Consider the following 18,669-nt stretch of genomic DNA (forward strand, 5'->3'; position numbering starts at 1 on the left):
AGGACTCTTTAATGACAGATTCACACAGGCACTACCCCCGTATAGCCCCCTAAACCCAACCCAAAGCCAAAAATACACCAACGCGAGACAAGACAAAAGACTGAGCAAGAACAGAGGGGGTTCCAGAGCCTCACAGGGCGACCCTCTCGTGACCCCCACAGACAGGAAACAGGAAGCATGACCTTTGACCTTTTGCGGAGGAGGTGCAGAGTTAGGGAGGCATGTTTCATAGCAACACATGACCAAGCCTAACCACAATAAGAACAGGAAGTAGGCAGGAAAATGTAGTTGTTGGGGACTAAGCTTTGTATAATAATATAGTGGAATGTACAGTAAGTTATTTTTAATGTATTAGAATGAAGGTTTACAAATCCTGTTCTAGCTTATTCATACTGTCAATGTGTCCTTGGGCAAAACACACCTACCTTGTCTGTGTTTGTATACATGATTGGTTTTGTTGTAAGGTCCTAATGGAGAGCATGAGGACCAGACTGATATTCCTCTGTGTAAAATATACAGAGATCAAACAAGTGGAAATATTGCTTCACTATTTAAACTTTATTTGTTCTGCCATGTTACAAGTCACTTAAGCATAATCTGACTCTTTGTTCAGAAAATCGAAAAATGCATCTCTGCTCTGCTTGGTGCTAATCGAGCGTTGAGTGCAGAGGTTTTTATAGGCTGGCTGTGTGATAATGGGCACTGTGCTGTGGTTCTGCTTTGGGACACGGGGGTAAGAGAGCTGGGTGTGAGGAGGGAGGAGGGTGGGGGAGGATGGGGGAGGGTCTAAGGAGTGGGTGGCACTACAGGTCTGGGGACTTGGACCTCATTAGTGGAGGGACTAATTGAGAGGAATAGGGCCCTCACATGCTCCGTCTGACCCCCAGCAGCAGGGGTTGTCCCAGGCTGAGAGGGGGAGATGATTGGGGGCGAGAGATTCCTGAAGGTAAAGAACCAGAACTCCACAAAACTGCAGGAAGAAATACTCATATGTTCACATCAGAGGAATAATCTCTGACCGAATAAACATTTCACACAATCCAATAAAAAAATATTGAAAATAGAATTAATGAACCTGCCACTCTAAACTTGAATCAGTGAAACCAAACAATCACCAATCTGACTCTCTCACCTCTGTCTCTGGTGTAAAAGATAAGTGAGAATCCTGTTGTCCCCCTGAGGTCCTGTGCAGTGTCACGGGTCATTTAAAAACCCTTAAAACTCATTCACAAACACAGCCCCACACCTCTGACTGCTCCAGGCTGCACCACACTCATAAAACAGACAGGGGGCAGTAAATAAGTCTTCAATAAACGTGAGGAAAACATTTTGGCAGTGTTGGGAAGTAAGTCAGTACATGTACTACATTTCATTTTGAGTATTAGAGGGAATAAAGAAGCAAATGCGTGTATGCTTTTCCTCTCTAATTGGCCATAAATGAATGCATAACAAACAGTGCAATAATTATGTTTACACTATATATACTATATGTAATGCTACTTGGTATAAAAGTAAGAGTATGCAGAATGTAGTATTCTGATTGGACCAAGTAACGGAATACATTACAAAATACATTTTAATGCAGATATTCAGTATTCTGAAACTAAATACATTCTCAAAGTATTAGTCACATCTTATTCAAACCACGTAAACTACTATTAAAACTACAACAACTACAAAAATACTACTAATATAGACCCAGATGACCCTAGCTGGTGGTTTATTTATTAATTTTGAAGATATTATTTCTGAATATACAACTACTGCTACTACTACTAGTACTACTATTGCTACTACTCCTGGCCTAGTTGTTAGTACACAGCCATGTATCTGAATGATTTATAGAGTAGCTTATGTAACTGTATTTTACTTTAGTACTTTCTACTTCCTAAAACCCTGCAGGTAGTAAAGTTCAAACAGTACCCAGCCTCTGAGGGCACAGCGAACATGTAGGAGAAGGTTGTGGGTGTGATTCCCATGGTGTGTATTAGTGTCATTATAAAGACAGGCCAGAGGAGAGGTCTACCCCACACTGGGAGCTTCAGGAAACTACTCTTTGGGTTAAAACGTTTCTGTGCTCCACAATATTTATCATATTACACATGTTTTGACCAGAGGGGGAGGGGGGTACTAGGAGCATTTTCAACTGCTGCACTGCAAAAAAAATGGTTAAAATGGCTTGGATTCAGTATATTAATGTATTGGGGGAAAAATTATGTCCGTTACGCCTATATAAATTCTCAATATTCTCAATATAATAAAGTTAAAGATGTGCTGTGTAACTTTTCTAGTGGAGGGGGCTTCATCTCTTTTCTATGGAATGTTCCAAAGTATACCATTAAACGTAACCATGGATATGCTACCAGGCCAAGTCTCAAATCAGATCTGTGGAGTGTCATATCTGCTCACAGTTTGAATGCATTTTTTCAATATATTTTTGAGAAATACAAAAACACAGTTGAAAAATGCAAGATAGGTAAGTTTAATGCCATACTTTGGAATATTCCAGGCAAAGCAACAACATCAAACCCTCCAAAGTTATGTACGTATTCGATGTCTGTTTTTAATGTATTTCTTAATTCAGATTTTAAAAAGTTTCAGTTCTTTGAATGATTCTCAACAATAATTAGGCAAGGGTCTAATTTTTTTCATAGGCAAGATGTGAGAAGAGTTTTACCCAAGAACACAGCAAAAGTTTATACTGTTTGCAGGTGGGATTTAACCGGCAACATTCGGTTTGACTGGAGTCCATACAATATTTTTCATAACCAATAACTTAAGATATTACAGATACATTGATAACTAGCAACCATTCTTTGTCAGACTCTTTCAATCTTACATACAGCCCCACTTTTAGCTCTGAATTACATCTGAAAAGAGTGTGCTACATTTCCATATGATTAAAAGCTATCATTTTGCACCACCATCTTAAGCCCTTTCTAAACTCAGTAAATATATGATCCACTTAGACACTCAAGCACAACTGTAATTCCCCTTTATATCATTATGTTTTATATTCTTCCATTGTAACTTTAGGAGTCTATTTCCCTTCATATAAAGATTTAAGACCACACCTGCCCCCTCCGTTACTTCAAGTGGGTCTGTTTTTTTTCAAAGTCCCTCTTGGCTGTAAACAGGTGAAGACATCTCAGTGTAACTACTGTAAAGGTTAGCAGCTGTGGCTAATGCTAACATGTGTGCGTGCTGTGTAAGTGTCCCTCCCTGTGTATGGCAAACATTACTGAGAGGTTCTGCCCAGACTACGGTGGCCCGGAGGAAGTGGCGCTGCGTGATGGAATTTGGTTTGTTTTTCAGATTCCTGTTATACCTGTAGGATTTTCTCAGCTCCTGGCTTCAATTAGTCTGGGAAGGACCAAGCTCAGGATAAGACCAAACGTAGAGAGAAGGGGGTGAGAGGAGGAGAGCGAGAGAGAAAGAGAGTGGTGTGAGAGAGGGAGGCTCGACATACATGGATAGACTAAAAAAAAAAACATAGATAAAAAAAACATAAAGACAGACAAACAAGATTCGATGTATTTGAGTAATGATTTGTCAGTATAAAAATGTTAAATTGTGTCTCATATGAATAACTGTAGTTTGAAAAATGCAATCTATTATCACTAGGTGGCAGTAAAGAGCTCTTACATTCCCTGGAATACAATTGAAAAGGCAAAGATAGAAAGTGAATGGTTACCTTTGCAGTTCATTTTATGCACCTCTTCATACAAAGCCTGTCTTCCTAATAGTTCATGGTTACAGTAGCTTTACCTGTTTGTGTGTGTTTGTATGTTTGTGAGTGGTGGGCAGCATCATTGTGGTTTGGTCAGAATCCAAAGGTGAAGCAAACCTTGAAGCATTCATCTAAACAAACCACCTTTGTTTTCAGCGAGAGAGCTCAGACTTATAATGTGTAGAAATAAAGTCAAGAGCCCGTTACATACACACCACATATCATTCTGTCTCCTAAAGGTTAAAGGTCAACAGGCCATGAGGGGAAGATTAGCAGTCATGCTTCTGTCAGTCTGGACCTTGGGCCTGTGGCTAGAGATTAAGATTGTCATTAAAAAAAAAATGATACCTAGATACTAACCGATACTAAGTGTCAGGTATTGATACTGGGTACTTGAATGAGATCACATGGTAAAATGCCAATTTGATCATTTAGCTGACTTATACAAAATGTAAGTATCATCATTTTAGTGAACAGGTTATTGTTGTTGTTGTTGTGGACAAATACATAAAAATGGGCTGAGTAACCCCAGTAGTTACACTCAAGTCTGTGCTCCTGTCCTCTCTCCATATAATGTGCGGTGAGTCTTTAAAACAGCCCTAGTTCACTAGAGGTGAGGTGATTGGCCCCACAGTCTCAGAGATGTCTTTCACATGTGTCTCTGTCCTAAACCAGTCATAAACATGGACTGGTCTGTCCCACGAGATCTGACCCCAAAACACCAACCACCTGACAAATGAGCAGACCACCGTAATCAAAGACCAATCACGTAATTGCTCCGTTTTGCCACTAGCTCAGCCATCCCCGGTGAGATTAGCTGTTCACAGAAGAAACCCAATACTCTGGGAAGTCCAACAGATGTGGGGAAAAAAGTGATCTCTACAGGACAAGAGCCCAGACTAAAATAAGTCCTGTTTAAGAGTGTTTGGGTTTTCAGAGAAGAACATGACATTATTTACCAATTCTGCGTCGCGGTCATGGTGAACTCTGCATTTACAGCTCCAGTATCAGGCAGATTGAAGAGGCTGAGGAGAAGGGGCTGCTGCCATTGGTGCATTGTGATGGTGAGTGGTTTTGACTCATGACTTGGTCCAAATTTGACGTCAACTGAAATGCATTCCAATGAATAAGTTTTGTTCCCATAGTAGAATATATAATTTTTGCACGGAGGGAAGGGGCCTATATAACTCTATATAAGTCTATAACCTATATATATCCAACTAGAAAATTCATACATGTTGAACCTAATCATTAGAGAGACTGGCTCTACAAACATATTCTTATGGTTTGAAGTCCTTTCAAGTGACAATCATGTCTTCGGGGCTGAATAATGACACCACTTTTTCAAGCTATTCTGAAAACATAAAATTTTGTTTATTTATACTGACACTGAACTTTGTGTCAGTTTTTTGTTTTGTATTCATGTGGATAGGTCCAATAATTACAGGGATATTCACCATAAACCAGGTCAATAAATCTACAATCTCATAGTTAAACAGCAAATTCCACCATAGAAGTTTTAACTCTAATGCTGCATTCAGGCCGCAGAGTTAAGGGCATCAGGTTTACATGCAAACTCTATGGTGAATGTACGTCTAGGCTGGTCTAACGTTCCCGCACTGTGTGAATGCTTGAAACGCAGTGAGTTCACACCGGTTGCCAAAGTTGAACATTTTGTACTGTTGCTGAAATTTATTGCGCATCAATTTTGACGCCACAGCATGTCATATCAACAGTTTTAATATAAACCAAAAATATACACATTTTATATAATTAATAGAGATTCAGACAATATATTTTTTATGTATTATATATATTATTGAGTCTTGTAACAATTAAATATGATAGACTTTGAACTATCTGAAAGTGCTTTGTTTTCCTTAAATTCACTATACAGTTAGTAGTAAAGAAAAAACAGCATGCTGTGTAACTTTCTTCAATGAGATGGAGTCATGAGCCACAGCAACAACAGGTCCATCCTATTTCATACTTAGACAGCACTTCCATCCCACATTTAACCATGCTACAAGTACTACAACTGCTACTTTTATTACACTAAAACGATGCCACTACTGTACTAAGAAAAACTACTCACACAGTGATGGGCTGTAACATTCATGTCCTCAGTGACAGGACCGCACACAACTTTCTGCCAACAGTGAGCTCCTCTCCTGTGTGTCTCGTAATGTTTCAAATTCAAACTCACAAAGCAATAACCAGCGAAGTATTATAGTCCACCATTCACTTTAGACTTGGCCCAGGCTCAGTCATGATGTCAGCTCCTCCAGACCTGAGAAATACGTGTTTTTATAAAGCACTTTTTTTCTTTCCCTCTTTGGTGTTTAGTTTAGCTGAGGAAAAAGGTGCAGGGCCTGGGTCATAGAGTCACACTGTCTATGGTTCTGCTGCATGTCCTATCAACTCAATTTGACAATGTGACCAGTGGTTTCCTAAGGCATTCTTCGTTTACTACAACTCTTACTACAACTACTACTAGAATATTATTACTACTACTACCACTACTGTTTACATGTATCAAGTTAAACTACCTCTCCACCTCTATTGTCGATGCGGCTGCTCGTAGTTGTGGTCGTAAGGTCTGCGGTGCTTGTCGCAGCAGCAATCCCCAAACCCGGTGGTGGACACCGTAAGTAAGGGATGCCGTCAAGCTGAAGAAGGAGTCCCATCGAGCCTTGTTGGCTCGTGGGACTCCTGAGGCAGCTGATGAGTACCGGCGGGCCAAGCGTGCCGCGGCTCGGGCAGTCACAGAGGCAAAATCTCGGGGTTGGGAGGAGTTCGGGGAGGCCATGGAGGAGGACTATCGGACGGCCTCAAAGAGATTCTGGCAAACCGTCCGCCGCCTCAGGAGGGGGAAGCAGTGCTTCACCAACACTGTTTATAGTGCGGGTGGAGAGCTGCTGACCTCGACTGGGGATGTTGTCGGGCGGTGGAAGGAATACATTGAGGATCTCCTCAATCCCACTGTCATGTCTTCCGAGGAGGAAGCAGAAACTGGGGACCCGGAGGCGGACTCGTCCATCACCCTGGCTGAAGTCACTGAGGTGGTTGGCAAGCTCCTCGGTGGCAAGGCTCCGGGGGTGGACGAGATCCGTCCTGAGTACCTCAAGCCTCTGGATGTTGTGGGGCTGTCTTGGCTGACACGCCTCTGCAACATCGCGTGGCGGTCGGGGACAGTACCTGTGGAATGGCAGACTGGGGTGGTGGTCCCTCTGTATAAGAAGGGGGATCGGAGGGTGTGTTCCAATTACAGGGGAATTACACTCCTCAGCCTTCCCGCTAAGGTCTATTCCAGGGTACTGGAGAGGAGAATCCGACCGATAGTTGAACCTCGGATTCAGGAGGAGCAGTGTGGTTTTCATCCTGGTCGCGGAACACTGGACCAGCTCTATACTCTCCATCGGGTCCTTGAGGGTTCATGGGAGTATGTCCAACCAGTCCACATGTGTTTTGTGGATCTGGAGAAGGCATTCGACCGTGTCCCTCGTGGTGTCCTTTGGGGGGTGCTCTGGGAGTATGGGGTCTGGGGCTCTTTGCTAAGGGCTGTCCGGTCCCTGTATGACCGGAGCAGGAGCTGTGTTCGCATTGCCGGCAGTACGTCAGACCTGTTCCCGGTGCCTGTTGGACTCCACCAGGGCTGCCCTTTGTCACTGGTTCTGTTCCTTATATTTATGGACAGAATTTCTAGGCACAGCCGGGGGTCGGAGGAAGTCTGGTTTGGGAACCACAGGATTTCATCTCTGCTGTTTGCAGATGATGTTGTCCTGATGGCTTCTTCGAGCCAGGACCTGCAGCAGACCCTGGGGCGGTTTGCAGCCGAGTGTGAAGCGGCTGAGATGAGAATCAGCTCCTCCAAATCCGAGGCCATGGTTCTCGACCGGAAAAAGGTGGTTTGCTCTCTGGTGGGTGGTGAGTCTCTGCCTCAAGTGGAGGAGTTCAAGTATCTCGGGGTCTTGTTCACGAGTGAGGGAAGGATGGAGCGTGAGATTGACAGGTGGATCGGTGCAGCGTCTGCAATGATGCAGTCGCTGTATCGGTCTGTTGTGGTAAAGAAGGAGCTGTGCCCAAAGGCAAAGCTCTCGATTTACCGGTCAATCTACGTTCCTACCCTCACCTATGGTCATGAGCTCTGGGTAATGACCGAAAGGACAAGGTCGCGGATACAAGCGGATACCCTCGGCTGGCCTGGGAACAGCTTGGGGTCCCACCAGAGGAGCTGGAGGACATGTCCAGGGTGAGGGAAGTCTGGGATTCCCTGCTTAGACTGCTGCCCCCGCGACCCGGCCCCGGATAAGTGGAAGAAAATGGATGGATGGATGGATGTTAAACTACAGCCTCTACATCGACTACTACTACAGCTTGAGGAATTATTTCTACTACAACAAGTACTACTACTATTATTACTGCTACTGCTAGAGCTACTATTACTGTTGCTACTACTATTTCTGTGACTATAATCATTAAGCCAACTAAAGCTACAACTGCTAATACTGCTGATACTACTAACACATCTTTGAATTACTGTCACTCATGCTTCACAGCAAAAAGGTTCCAGGTTCAATTCCCAGGTCTCCCAGGCTTTGCCTCCCCATGTTCTCTGGGGACTCTGGAGATAGGTGCAGAGGAGAGGGAAGCAGAGGAACAAAGGAGCAGAGGTGCAGAGGAGCAGAGAAGAGGGGTACAGAGGAGTTCAGCTTTAGCAGGAAGTGAAGTGTTTGGAAAAGTCCCAGGTCCCTCTGCTGCAGCCGCTGACTTCATGACACAAACTCGCACACCCCAAACTAGGTCAGGACAAGCAGCTCTGATTAAGTCCAACATATGAACCATAAAGTAAACCATGAGGACTGAAAGGAGGAAAAGAAAGAACTGAAAGGAGGAACAGAAAGGAGTGGTGCGCTAAAAGACAATGGATGTTTTAGATATAGTATAGTATTTTGATGCAGCAATTATGAGTATGATTATTGACCTCATTCCTCCGCAGCAACTTCTACCTCTAAATGCTTTTAAAACGCATTTTGGTTCTGGTGGCATTTTCAGTTAAACTGGAATCCCATTCATTTCAATGGACAATTTGAGAAAGGTTTCACAGGTAAAATATAACATAGAGTAGATTGATTTGTGTGAATGTTAATGTGCACCAATTCTCTGGAAGGCTTTAAAACGGCTTTGTAGTTCATATTTAACATATTTGCTGTTAAGATTGGCAGCCCCATAAATAATACAACTTGAATGAAGATACCTGCGCCCACGGCAACTTCCAGAATAAGGTGGATTGTTCAGAAATATTGTAACTGGGAATAATGCTGTTAGAAGTTGGCAGAGCACTGACCCAGTTTAACCCACACTGTCTACAATGTTTACTGTTGTGTCTTTGGGCAAGACATTTACCTCTCTGAGCTCCTCCACTACCACACACCCACCCACATTCTCTGATCAGCTGATGCCAACCTCCTGTCTCCCCCGAACAGGACTAAACGTAAGACCTGCGGAGACAAGGCCTTCTCTTCTGCAGCTTCCACCCTCTGGAACTCCCTGCTCAAACACATCAGACACTCACCCACACTCACCATCTTCAAAAAAGCCCTGAAAACTCACTGTTCAAAACTGCCTTCAAATAACCGCATCTCCTTTTTCATCTGTTTCTTTCCTTTGCGTTTTGTCTTGAACTATGTGAAGTGTATCTGAGTATCATGAAAAGTGCTCTACAAGTGTTATGCAGGCGATAAACGATAATACTAAAACACAATAACCCAAGAGCAGATTTAAACCACAAAAAACTATTCTAAATCTACAATATATTTAAAAAAAAAATCATAGCAGATAAAAATAAAAAAATGAAACACAAGTACTTAGTTTGTATCTATAATTAGTCATAGAACTGATTTATTCAACCTTTTACTGCTTAAAACCATCATATTGCCAAAAAATTACTAAAAACACACAATAAATACTGACCCCCCAAAAATATTGTTCCAGCTTCCATTATTGGACATAATATTTGGTGAGTAATATACTATAATAACTATATTGTATAAATACCTAGTCTTCTCAGTTTCAGGAAAATAACTTAAAAATAAGACAATGTGAATTTACCGTCTTAAAAATGTGAAAAAAAAACCTAGAAACTATTTGCAGTGGTCCAGTTATTCATTATTACCTTATCCATTCTGAGCATCCTAATTATTCACTCTGAATAACTTCTGTGACGATGAAGCTAACAACAACTAGAATGCTAATACACACTTCGTAATTCTCAGAAAAAATACTTTCTAATAAGATTCAGACTTATTTTGTGGGTGTGTGTGTGTGTGTGTGTGTGTGGGGGGGGGTGTGTGTGTGTGTGTGTGTGTGTGGGTGTGTGTGTGTGTGTGTGTGTGTGTGTTCAGCTTTTAGGTATTCCTATAAATTGTATTTGCTTTGCAGTTTAGCTAGCAAAAACAAGAAAAACACAACATTTATTGCATCAACAAATACAGCCATAAAGTAATATTTGGTTATAAATATATAGTCTTCTCACTTTTAGGAAAATAACAAAAAAAAAAGTTATTTTAAATTCATAGACATAGACATAGTATAAATTGAAATAGCTAACCTGCTAGCCGCCACATTCCAAATAGGAAGTGATCATGGGCGTGCTTCTGGTTTCATCGACTCTCTCTGTAACTGCTGCAGTGAGCCTCGTCATTTTGGTCATATTAACCCACTCTAATGATCGTGGTATTTTTATTTCACTCTTGTGTCAGTAAATCAAGGTATGAACATTAGTAACAGACAATTCAGGCAACTTCTTTGCCAGACGTCGCTCCTGCTAGTATTAGCAACAAGTTTGATTGACAGCATTGCTAAGCACCCGCTCCATGCCAGACCAGCAGTGTGGGCAGAAAGGGGCGTTACCTTCAACAGCCTTGCACCACATTGGCTCTTTAATTGCTATGATACTCGCAGTCATAATTATAAATATGGAACTTGACTCCAAATTCACCCCTATAACTGCTCTAGCCTCAATGAGCTTCATTTCACTGGAGCTGAACGCTATGAGTGATGTCACACTCCCTTAATCCACTTCTTTATAGAGTCTATGGTTAAATTGTCTCTTTAACGTAACCACAGAAAGCTCTGTCTAAATAAATATATTCCTGATTGATTAAGGGGTTAAAACATTTGGTCCAGAACATGTTTACAATAAAACCCAAACCATAACACTCTCCCTTATGTTACTGTCATTAAGACTCCAGATGTTATCCTTCAAAACAGTGATGCATCATGGGACGTGTAGTTTTCCTCTTATAACCAGTCAATTGGTCCACCTCAACTGCATTACTTATACCTGGCATGTGCAAGTGTTTACGAGTTTCCTTCTATCTCATATCAAAACCATAATTAGTCCCTTTTCTTTTGAGGCCTGTGCCTTCGCCCTAAAAGCTGGTGGTCTTTTAAGTTGGCAAGGAGGAGGAGGAAGAGGAGGAGGAGGAGGAGGAGGAGGAAGAGGTGGGACCCTCGTAAAACAGTTTTAACTCACATTCTGTGGAGCCCAAAGATGTTTACGTGCGTCTGTGGAGAGTCCGTAAACTTTACAACATTAGAAACCATTGTAAAGGGCCGCGCTAAATGAGGCTTCACCATCGCCTGCTTTTTGTATTTGAGATACACAAATGTTTGGGGTGATTCTGGAGTTTCCATGCAGTAAAATATATACACAGGGTTGTAAAATGTTATGTAAGAAAAACATGTAGTGTGTTCTCTTTGGTTCGGTTCAGGGTTCTTTTATTTTGTCTCCTCATGGATAAATTTGGATTGGAGCAGGGGTCAGCAACATTGACATACATGGCGTGACATAACAGAAGACAAAAGAAATACACGTAAAACTGGACAACATACATCACTCAGGTGCCAAACATCTGCAGAGTCAGTCCATGTTGTCCATTTTATAGACTGAGGTACCAACGAGTATTTATATCTGTTATTTTTTCATAAAAGAACCCTATATCTCCTCCCAGACTGCAGGAGCTCATGCTGTGTGTTGAGCACATGACCGGAGTGTTCAAAGATGGTCTATGTGCAGCCAGACTGGACGCAGCCATGATGTTAACAGCCAGTTTCACCAATCTAAAGATCTGTGGTTTATGTTTGAGGTTTCCAAACCAGCTGACTATTCCATACCTTATTTGGTTACATTAGTCCCTTTAAATCTGAATGGGGCTTTCAAAGTTTGTCTATACAGTTATGTTTTGGTGTCAACAATAAATGCGATGTATCAGAGCTGATTAATGTATTTATCCAATAATTTATTTACAAGACTGTTATTAAATGTATGTTTTTTATGTATTTTGATAAGAAAAATATTTGAAACTCATGATTGATCAGTATGAGAAAAGAATATTATGATTACATTTTGCATCCAGGACTACACACTAAAGCTGGGACTATCCATCCACACACTCAAAGAGAATGTGATTTTTACTCTCAAAAATGTGAAAAACAGAACAAGTTCATTTTACTCCATTTGCAGTGGCCCAAAATTATTCCTCATTACCTTAAGCATTCTGAGTACACTAATTATTCACTCTAACGAGTTTATAAGAGCTTTTCAAAACTCTCAGAGACCAGTGCAAATATTTTCCATAATGATGAAGCTAACAACAACTAGCATGCTATTGCGCACTTCCTCATTCTCTGAAAAAAATGCGTTCTAATTAGATGCAGACGGCACTACTTATTTTGACCTCAAGAGCTACTTATACAATATATGCGCACTGGGGCAAGACAAATTTTGCTCAATTACATGGGACAGAAATCTGGTGCATGGACTTTATCATCAACACATATGTTTTATATAGAAACTGAGAGAAGGAAGTTATATATATTTGTTCAACTTTTGAGTGTTCCGGACTTGAAAGCATTTTTGTAATAACTTCAAAAGAAATATTTCAAACTTGTCTGGATCATTTTATGTTGAATAATGAGTAATGAACTTATGAAAACATGACTAATCGCCATATGAATGTGTATTTACAATTTGAAGACATCTGATACTAAACAACACAAGCCCAAAGCCTGGCATAGTAAAGCTGTGTATTGTAAATGTCAAAAAGAGAATTACAATAGGATTAGCATACGCCATAAAGGTGCTCTCCGGGTGTTTTGATCTGTTGCACAAATATTTCTATTGCTGTGGGCTGTAAACAGTTTTAATGAACATGAAAAATGTAATCAGGAGCAGATTTTGTCAGAAGTTAATCCAGAGCATTGATGAAGTACGAGATTAAACAGCCCCCTGTGTGAAGCCAATCTGCATAAATATCAAATAAACATCCAACAGGTACGAGCCACAGCCAAACCACAAGAGCAAAACACATGTGGAGTAGGAGTATTAGTATTGTTGTAGTAATAGTAGTAGTAGCAGTACTACGAGTAGTAGTTATAATAAAGTTGTCATCTGTGTGAAGCTGCATGGATAGATAAATATCCAACATGCATGACCTGCAGCCAATCCACAAGGGCAAAACACATGTAGAGCAGGAGTAGTAGTATTAGTAGTAGTACGCGAGTGGTAGTTACAGTAAAGTTGTAGGTATACTCATCTGTGTGAAGCTGCACATACAGATAAAAAATCCAACATGGCTGAGCTGCAGCCAAACCACAAGGACAAAACACATGTGAACTGCTAGTACCATTATAGAAGTACTGGTAGTTGCATTAGTAGTTGTGGTATGGTCCCATATATGAAGGATAGTAGTAGTAGTGCTTGTTGAATTTGTAGTAGTTGTAGCCTGATGGTAGTTGCAGTAGTAGTTATAGTAGTAGCTGTAGGGTATAGTCCTCTATGTGAAGCATAAATCTGCATAAATATTCAACATGCACAAGTCAAGTCAAACCATAAGACCAAAACAAATGTGGAGTAGTGGTGCCTGTAGTATTGGTGATAGCAGTAGTAGCAGTAGTGGAAGTTGTTGTAGTTTTAGTAGCAGCCTAGAGCTTGTGGCAGTAGTAGTTATTCTGTCTGAGGCCTGCATAAATGGCCAAACCACAAGCTCAAAACACCTATAGTAGTACTAGTAGTATTGGTAGTAGTACTGTCCTACAGGGAATAGCCTAGTGGTAGAACTGGTACTTGCAGTAGTAGTTATTATAGTTGTAGGTAAGGTATTGTCCTCTATGTCAAGACTATCTGCATAAATCCAGCTGCAGCCAAACCTCAAAAATGATGGCCAATCAGAGAGCAGAGATGGGTCACTGAAAATGAGCCAATGAAGAAGCAAAGGAGGGTTAAGACTACTGTTTAAACATGGCGTAATGTTTAGAAAATGTTATGCAAAATAGAGCAAAATATTGGGCAAGTTGTGCAATTATGTTTGGTATACTTTCAGGGATACATTTTTAATAACCTGGCTAAATTAGACACAAGGTATCAATACTTCCTGTATCTCAAACCTCTCGGGCCCCTCCATGGAAGTATGTATAACCTATACTATGATTATGTAAAAAGTCTGAAAGGGTATCTGACATGAAACCATGAGGTAGTAGTAGCACATCCCAGTAAACAGTAGTAATGGACAGTAGTCTATTCTTCATTCCAGACAGTAGTAGTAGCAGTAGTAGTAGTAGTAGTAGTAGTAGTAGTAGTAAAAGTTGTTGTTGTTGTTGCTGTAGTAGTTTGACAATTATTGAGAGCAGACACATGTTAAAAGTGAATTTAAAATAAGGAACAGTGATACAAATTGATACAAAAATGGAATTATGGAAACTGAGTAATGTACATTTATTGAACAGCTTTATAAACAGATGGAAGTGTATTTAAGATCTGAAGACCTCTGAAATAGAACCACTCAAGCTCAAAGTCTGTAGCAGTAAAGTAAAATGAAAATTACAGGATTACCATATGCCAGAAGCAATACGATGAAAAAGAACTTAATTCTTTAGTGCAACAGATGCCCCCCTATGCTGTTTAAATGTGTGAATAACCATATACACAGGAGGTTTGCACTGTGCTTGCCCAACTGTTGTGCTCAGTTTGTGGAACCTGGGAAGATAAAGAAAGTACTAACACCTGTCTAATTCAGTTAAAGTTCAATGGAAGTTCTTAAGTGCACCAAACCCACATAATTACTGGCAGACAAATGACTGTGTACATTACCGTAGTTGAACAGCACACCATAAAAATTTGTCAATATTGCTATTTTCTGCAGTTTTGTTTTTACAAGAGTCAAGTTGATGACCTGTGTCCAAGGCATGTGCCAAAGTCCATGAGTTATCAGAAGAGACCTGTGAGTCAGTCAAATTATCAAAGAGTCAATATTTATGAAGTCAAGTTGCAAAACCTGGACTTTAAATGAGGATCTCCCACTTCAGGAGTAAATGCTCTGTAGCTAACCTATATTTCTCTCTCAGTGAGTTGTGAGAAAACATCATATGCTTGGGAATAGTTTGGGTTGTTTTGAAATCCTTTTTTACAACATATACATATGCTAGCGCTGTAACAGAAAAAAACATAAAAAACAAGTTTAGCAATTCAATATATATGACCTAAAGTTGCAATGTTGGCCTTATCTTGTAATCTTTTCTGATATTTCCCAAATTCTTACATTTTCTCATTTTTATTTTGTGAAATGAATGTGTAAAGTGTGTTCCTTGCTCATAAGTCAGAGCTACTTCCCTTAATTTTCAACTTTTCATTTTTTCTTCACCATCTGCCATTTTTAAAAAAAACATGAAAACCTGTCATATTCTGCACTTTAATCCAATATATCCACAAGCATCTCTCACTGTCTTCCAACTCCAAATCTGGTCGCCATAGAGACAGCCAAAAAAACCCGTTGCCCTTGATGACAGCTGGGACCCACTGGAGCGAATACTTCACCTCCAAACTGGGTGTCCTCCAACAGCAGCGGCAAAGTCACAACATCAAGTTACCAAAGAAACTTCAGAAAAAATCTTTCATGTACAACAAAAAGATATAAAGGACTTAAAGTTTGTTGTTTGTCTCTAATGCAAGTTTTTTGTCAAGGTACACTGTGTAACTTTTCTGGCAGGGGGTCCACTATACATGCTTGTCTCTATGGAGATACAGTAAACCTATTAATCTTGCAATTATCTTTTTGTCAGCAGTGTCCCCTTTCCATAGAAGTGACCTGTAACTTGCAAGATCTCCACAGAGACAGAAAAAGAAGATTGAATTCTTTTGTCATGAACTCTAATGAGGGATTACACAGAGATCTCCAAGCAGACAAGAATGTGGCAAACCCTCGCCAGAAAAGTTACAAAGTGCAGCTTTATTGAAATTTCCAATCAGTGCTGAATTAGACTTCCATAGACTCCCATACACTTCGGTAGACTTGTGTCCTCACCTGGTTGATGTGCTTGAGTTTGTCTATGATCTGACTGATGACTGGTTCTGGAGGTTTGTTGTTGTTCCGAGACTCAGGTCCAGGGTGAGACTTCTTCAGTCCTGGGACAGAAAACCTAAAGGACAGAAAGACCGAAGAGTTTGAATGTCTGCATAGAAGAGGGAGAGATTGAAGAGCTTTTGGCTCCATCTTCTGGTAACTTAAGGAATGACACTTTTGGTTTATATGAAGCAGAACAGTATTATTAATCATAATTTGTTAACAAGATTTACACAAAAAAAACAAAAAAAACAAAACAATTACTAGTCTGAACTTGGTTGAATGAAATTTGAAGAAGTTTTGCAAATTTTTAAACACCTTGCAGAGTTAAGACATATTTATTTGTTAAAATCAGCGGGCAAATGAACTTTACATGTCTCATAAAAATGTGGTTGATTCTAAAAATCTTTGTAGTAATAAAAATAAAAACACTAAAATAACACTTTGCCAACTACAAGCACTACACAGGGGAATCGACAGGGGGGATAAAGGGGTCTGTTGTCATGAGCCCCAGGGTCTTAGGGACGCAGGATTGGACTCTCTTCTCATTCATTTATATCAGACATGCGCTCATATAAGGCTTCTCGCCCTAGGTCCCCAAATTTCTGTCGATGAGCCTGTGTCTAACTATATCACAAAATCAATTGGTTAGGTAGTATAAACCTGCTGACCCTGTAGTTTAGACCACTACAAAACATATTCTGAAATGCACAGGATTCTTGTATATGTTTATAGTCATTTTTTTGGCAACTTTAGTGGAAATTAGGTACATTTGGAGCTTTATGATCAAAAACATCTAAGAGTGAAGTAGACCAATCACACAGTTTCTTATACCCCTAGACCAGTGGTTCTTAACCTGGGTTCGATCGAACCCTAGGGGTTCGGTGAGTCACTCTCAGGGGTTCGGCGGAGGTCAAGACACACACTCGACTCATATGATTAGCGGACTGCAAGTACCTGCCCAACTTAAATGAGCCGTTTGAACGGCATAAAAACATAAAATGACATAAAAATGAAGAAAAGGAACAGACTTTGCTATGGAAATGACATGAGAGTGCACTTGCCAAGGTGAAGCCACGCATTTCTGACCTGGTCTCTCAAAGGCAACAGCAGAAGTCACTGATTTGCAGTAAATATTCATTATTATTGTAGTCTGATGGAAATTAGGTGATGGGTGTGTGTTGAAATGTTAAAAATAATAAATAGCATAAATAAAATAAGTTAATTATTGACATACATAAGGTTAAAAATTTAAATAATTTAAGTGTGGTAGAATTAAAAAAGGTCATGTTTTATAAAAAAGTATGTATGTAATTTGTTCATTACATACATACCTTCATGTTCATACCATTTGTTCAGTTCATACATTGTATTGGTTTTATTCTTTGAACACAGTGATGTTAATGCACGATTCATTTTGTGCACCAGTAAAACATACATATGTCTTGAATTTGAAATTTTATATATATATATATATATATATATATATATATATATATATATATATATATATATATATTGGCATCACTGGCACAGCCCTCACCTGGTTTCACTCTTATCTTTCTGACCGCACTCAGTTTATTCAGCTCAAATCTTTCACTTCTCATTCAGTCTCTATCTCCACAGGTGTTCCCCAGGGTTCTGTCCTCGGTCCCCTCCTATTCATCATCTATCTCCTCCCCCTTGGTCACATTTTCCAGAAACACCACATCCACTTCCACTGCTATGCGGATGACACCCAGCTCTACCTCTCTGGCAAACCAAACTCATCACTCCCACCATCAACCCTTCTTATCTGTATCAATGAAGTCAAATCCTGGTTCACCTCCAATTTTCTCGAACTCAATAGCAATAAAACTGAACTTCTCCTTGTCGGCACCAAATCCACCCTAAACAAATCAACAATTTCTCTGTACCCATTGACGGCTCCTCCATCTCTCCTTCCTCTCAGGTTAAGAGTCTGGGTGTCATCCTCGATAGCACTCTCTCCTTCACTTCTCACATTAATAACATCACCTGCTCCGCCTATTTTCACCTACACAACATTAATCGTCTCCGGCCCTCCCTCACACCACAGTCCACAGCCGTACTTGTACATAGCCTCGTCACTTCTTGCCTGGATTACTGCAATTCTCTTCTCTTTGGTCTCCCACAAAAAACACTGCATAAACTTCAGCTGGTTCAGAATTCAGCAGCTCGAATCATCACACGCACCCCTTCCATCAACCACATCACACCCATACTACAGCAACTTCACTGGCTCCCCATCTCACACCGCATCCGAATTAAAATGCTGCTCCACACATTCAAAGCCATCCATAACCTTGCACCTCCATACCTCTCAGACCTCCTCCATATTGCCACACCCGCTCGCTCTCTCCGCTCCTCTTCCTCTCTCCATCTCTCTGTTCCCTCAGCCCGACTTGTCACCGTGGGGAGCAGGGCCTTCAGCCGCTCTGCTCCCCAGCTCTGGAACTCTCTTCCCCCTGACCTCCGCAACACTGACACACTCTCACACTTCAAATCCAACCTCAAAAT

At 40.6% G+C, this 18,669-nt stretch overlaps 1 protein-coding gene across 1 annotated transcript in view; it reads right to left on the reverse strand.

The window, feature by feature from the left end:
• gpc3 (glypican 3) overlaps positions 1–18,669 on the reverse strand; it is a 279,747-nt gene that overhangs the window by 62,623 nt on the left and 198,455 nt on the right. The window contains exon 6 of the mRNA XM_055225093.1: positions 16,093–16,207. Within this exon, the coding sequence (XP_055081068.1) occupies positions 16,093–16,207 (115 nt within the window). The remainder of the gene's footprint in view (positions 1–16,092; positions 16,208–18,669) is intronic.

The sequence above is a fragment of the Periophthalmus magnuspinnatus genome, chromosome 10 (assembly GCF_009829125.3).
Source record: "Periophthalmus magnuspinnatus isolate fPerMag1 chromosome 10, fPerMag1.2.pri, whole genome shotgun sequence".
Classification (NCBI taxonomy): domain Eukaryota; kingdom Metazoa; phylum Chordata; class Actinopteri; order Gobiiformes; family Gobiidae; genus Periophthalmus; species Periophthalmus magnuspinnatus.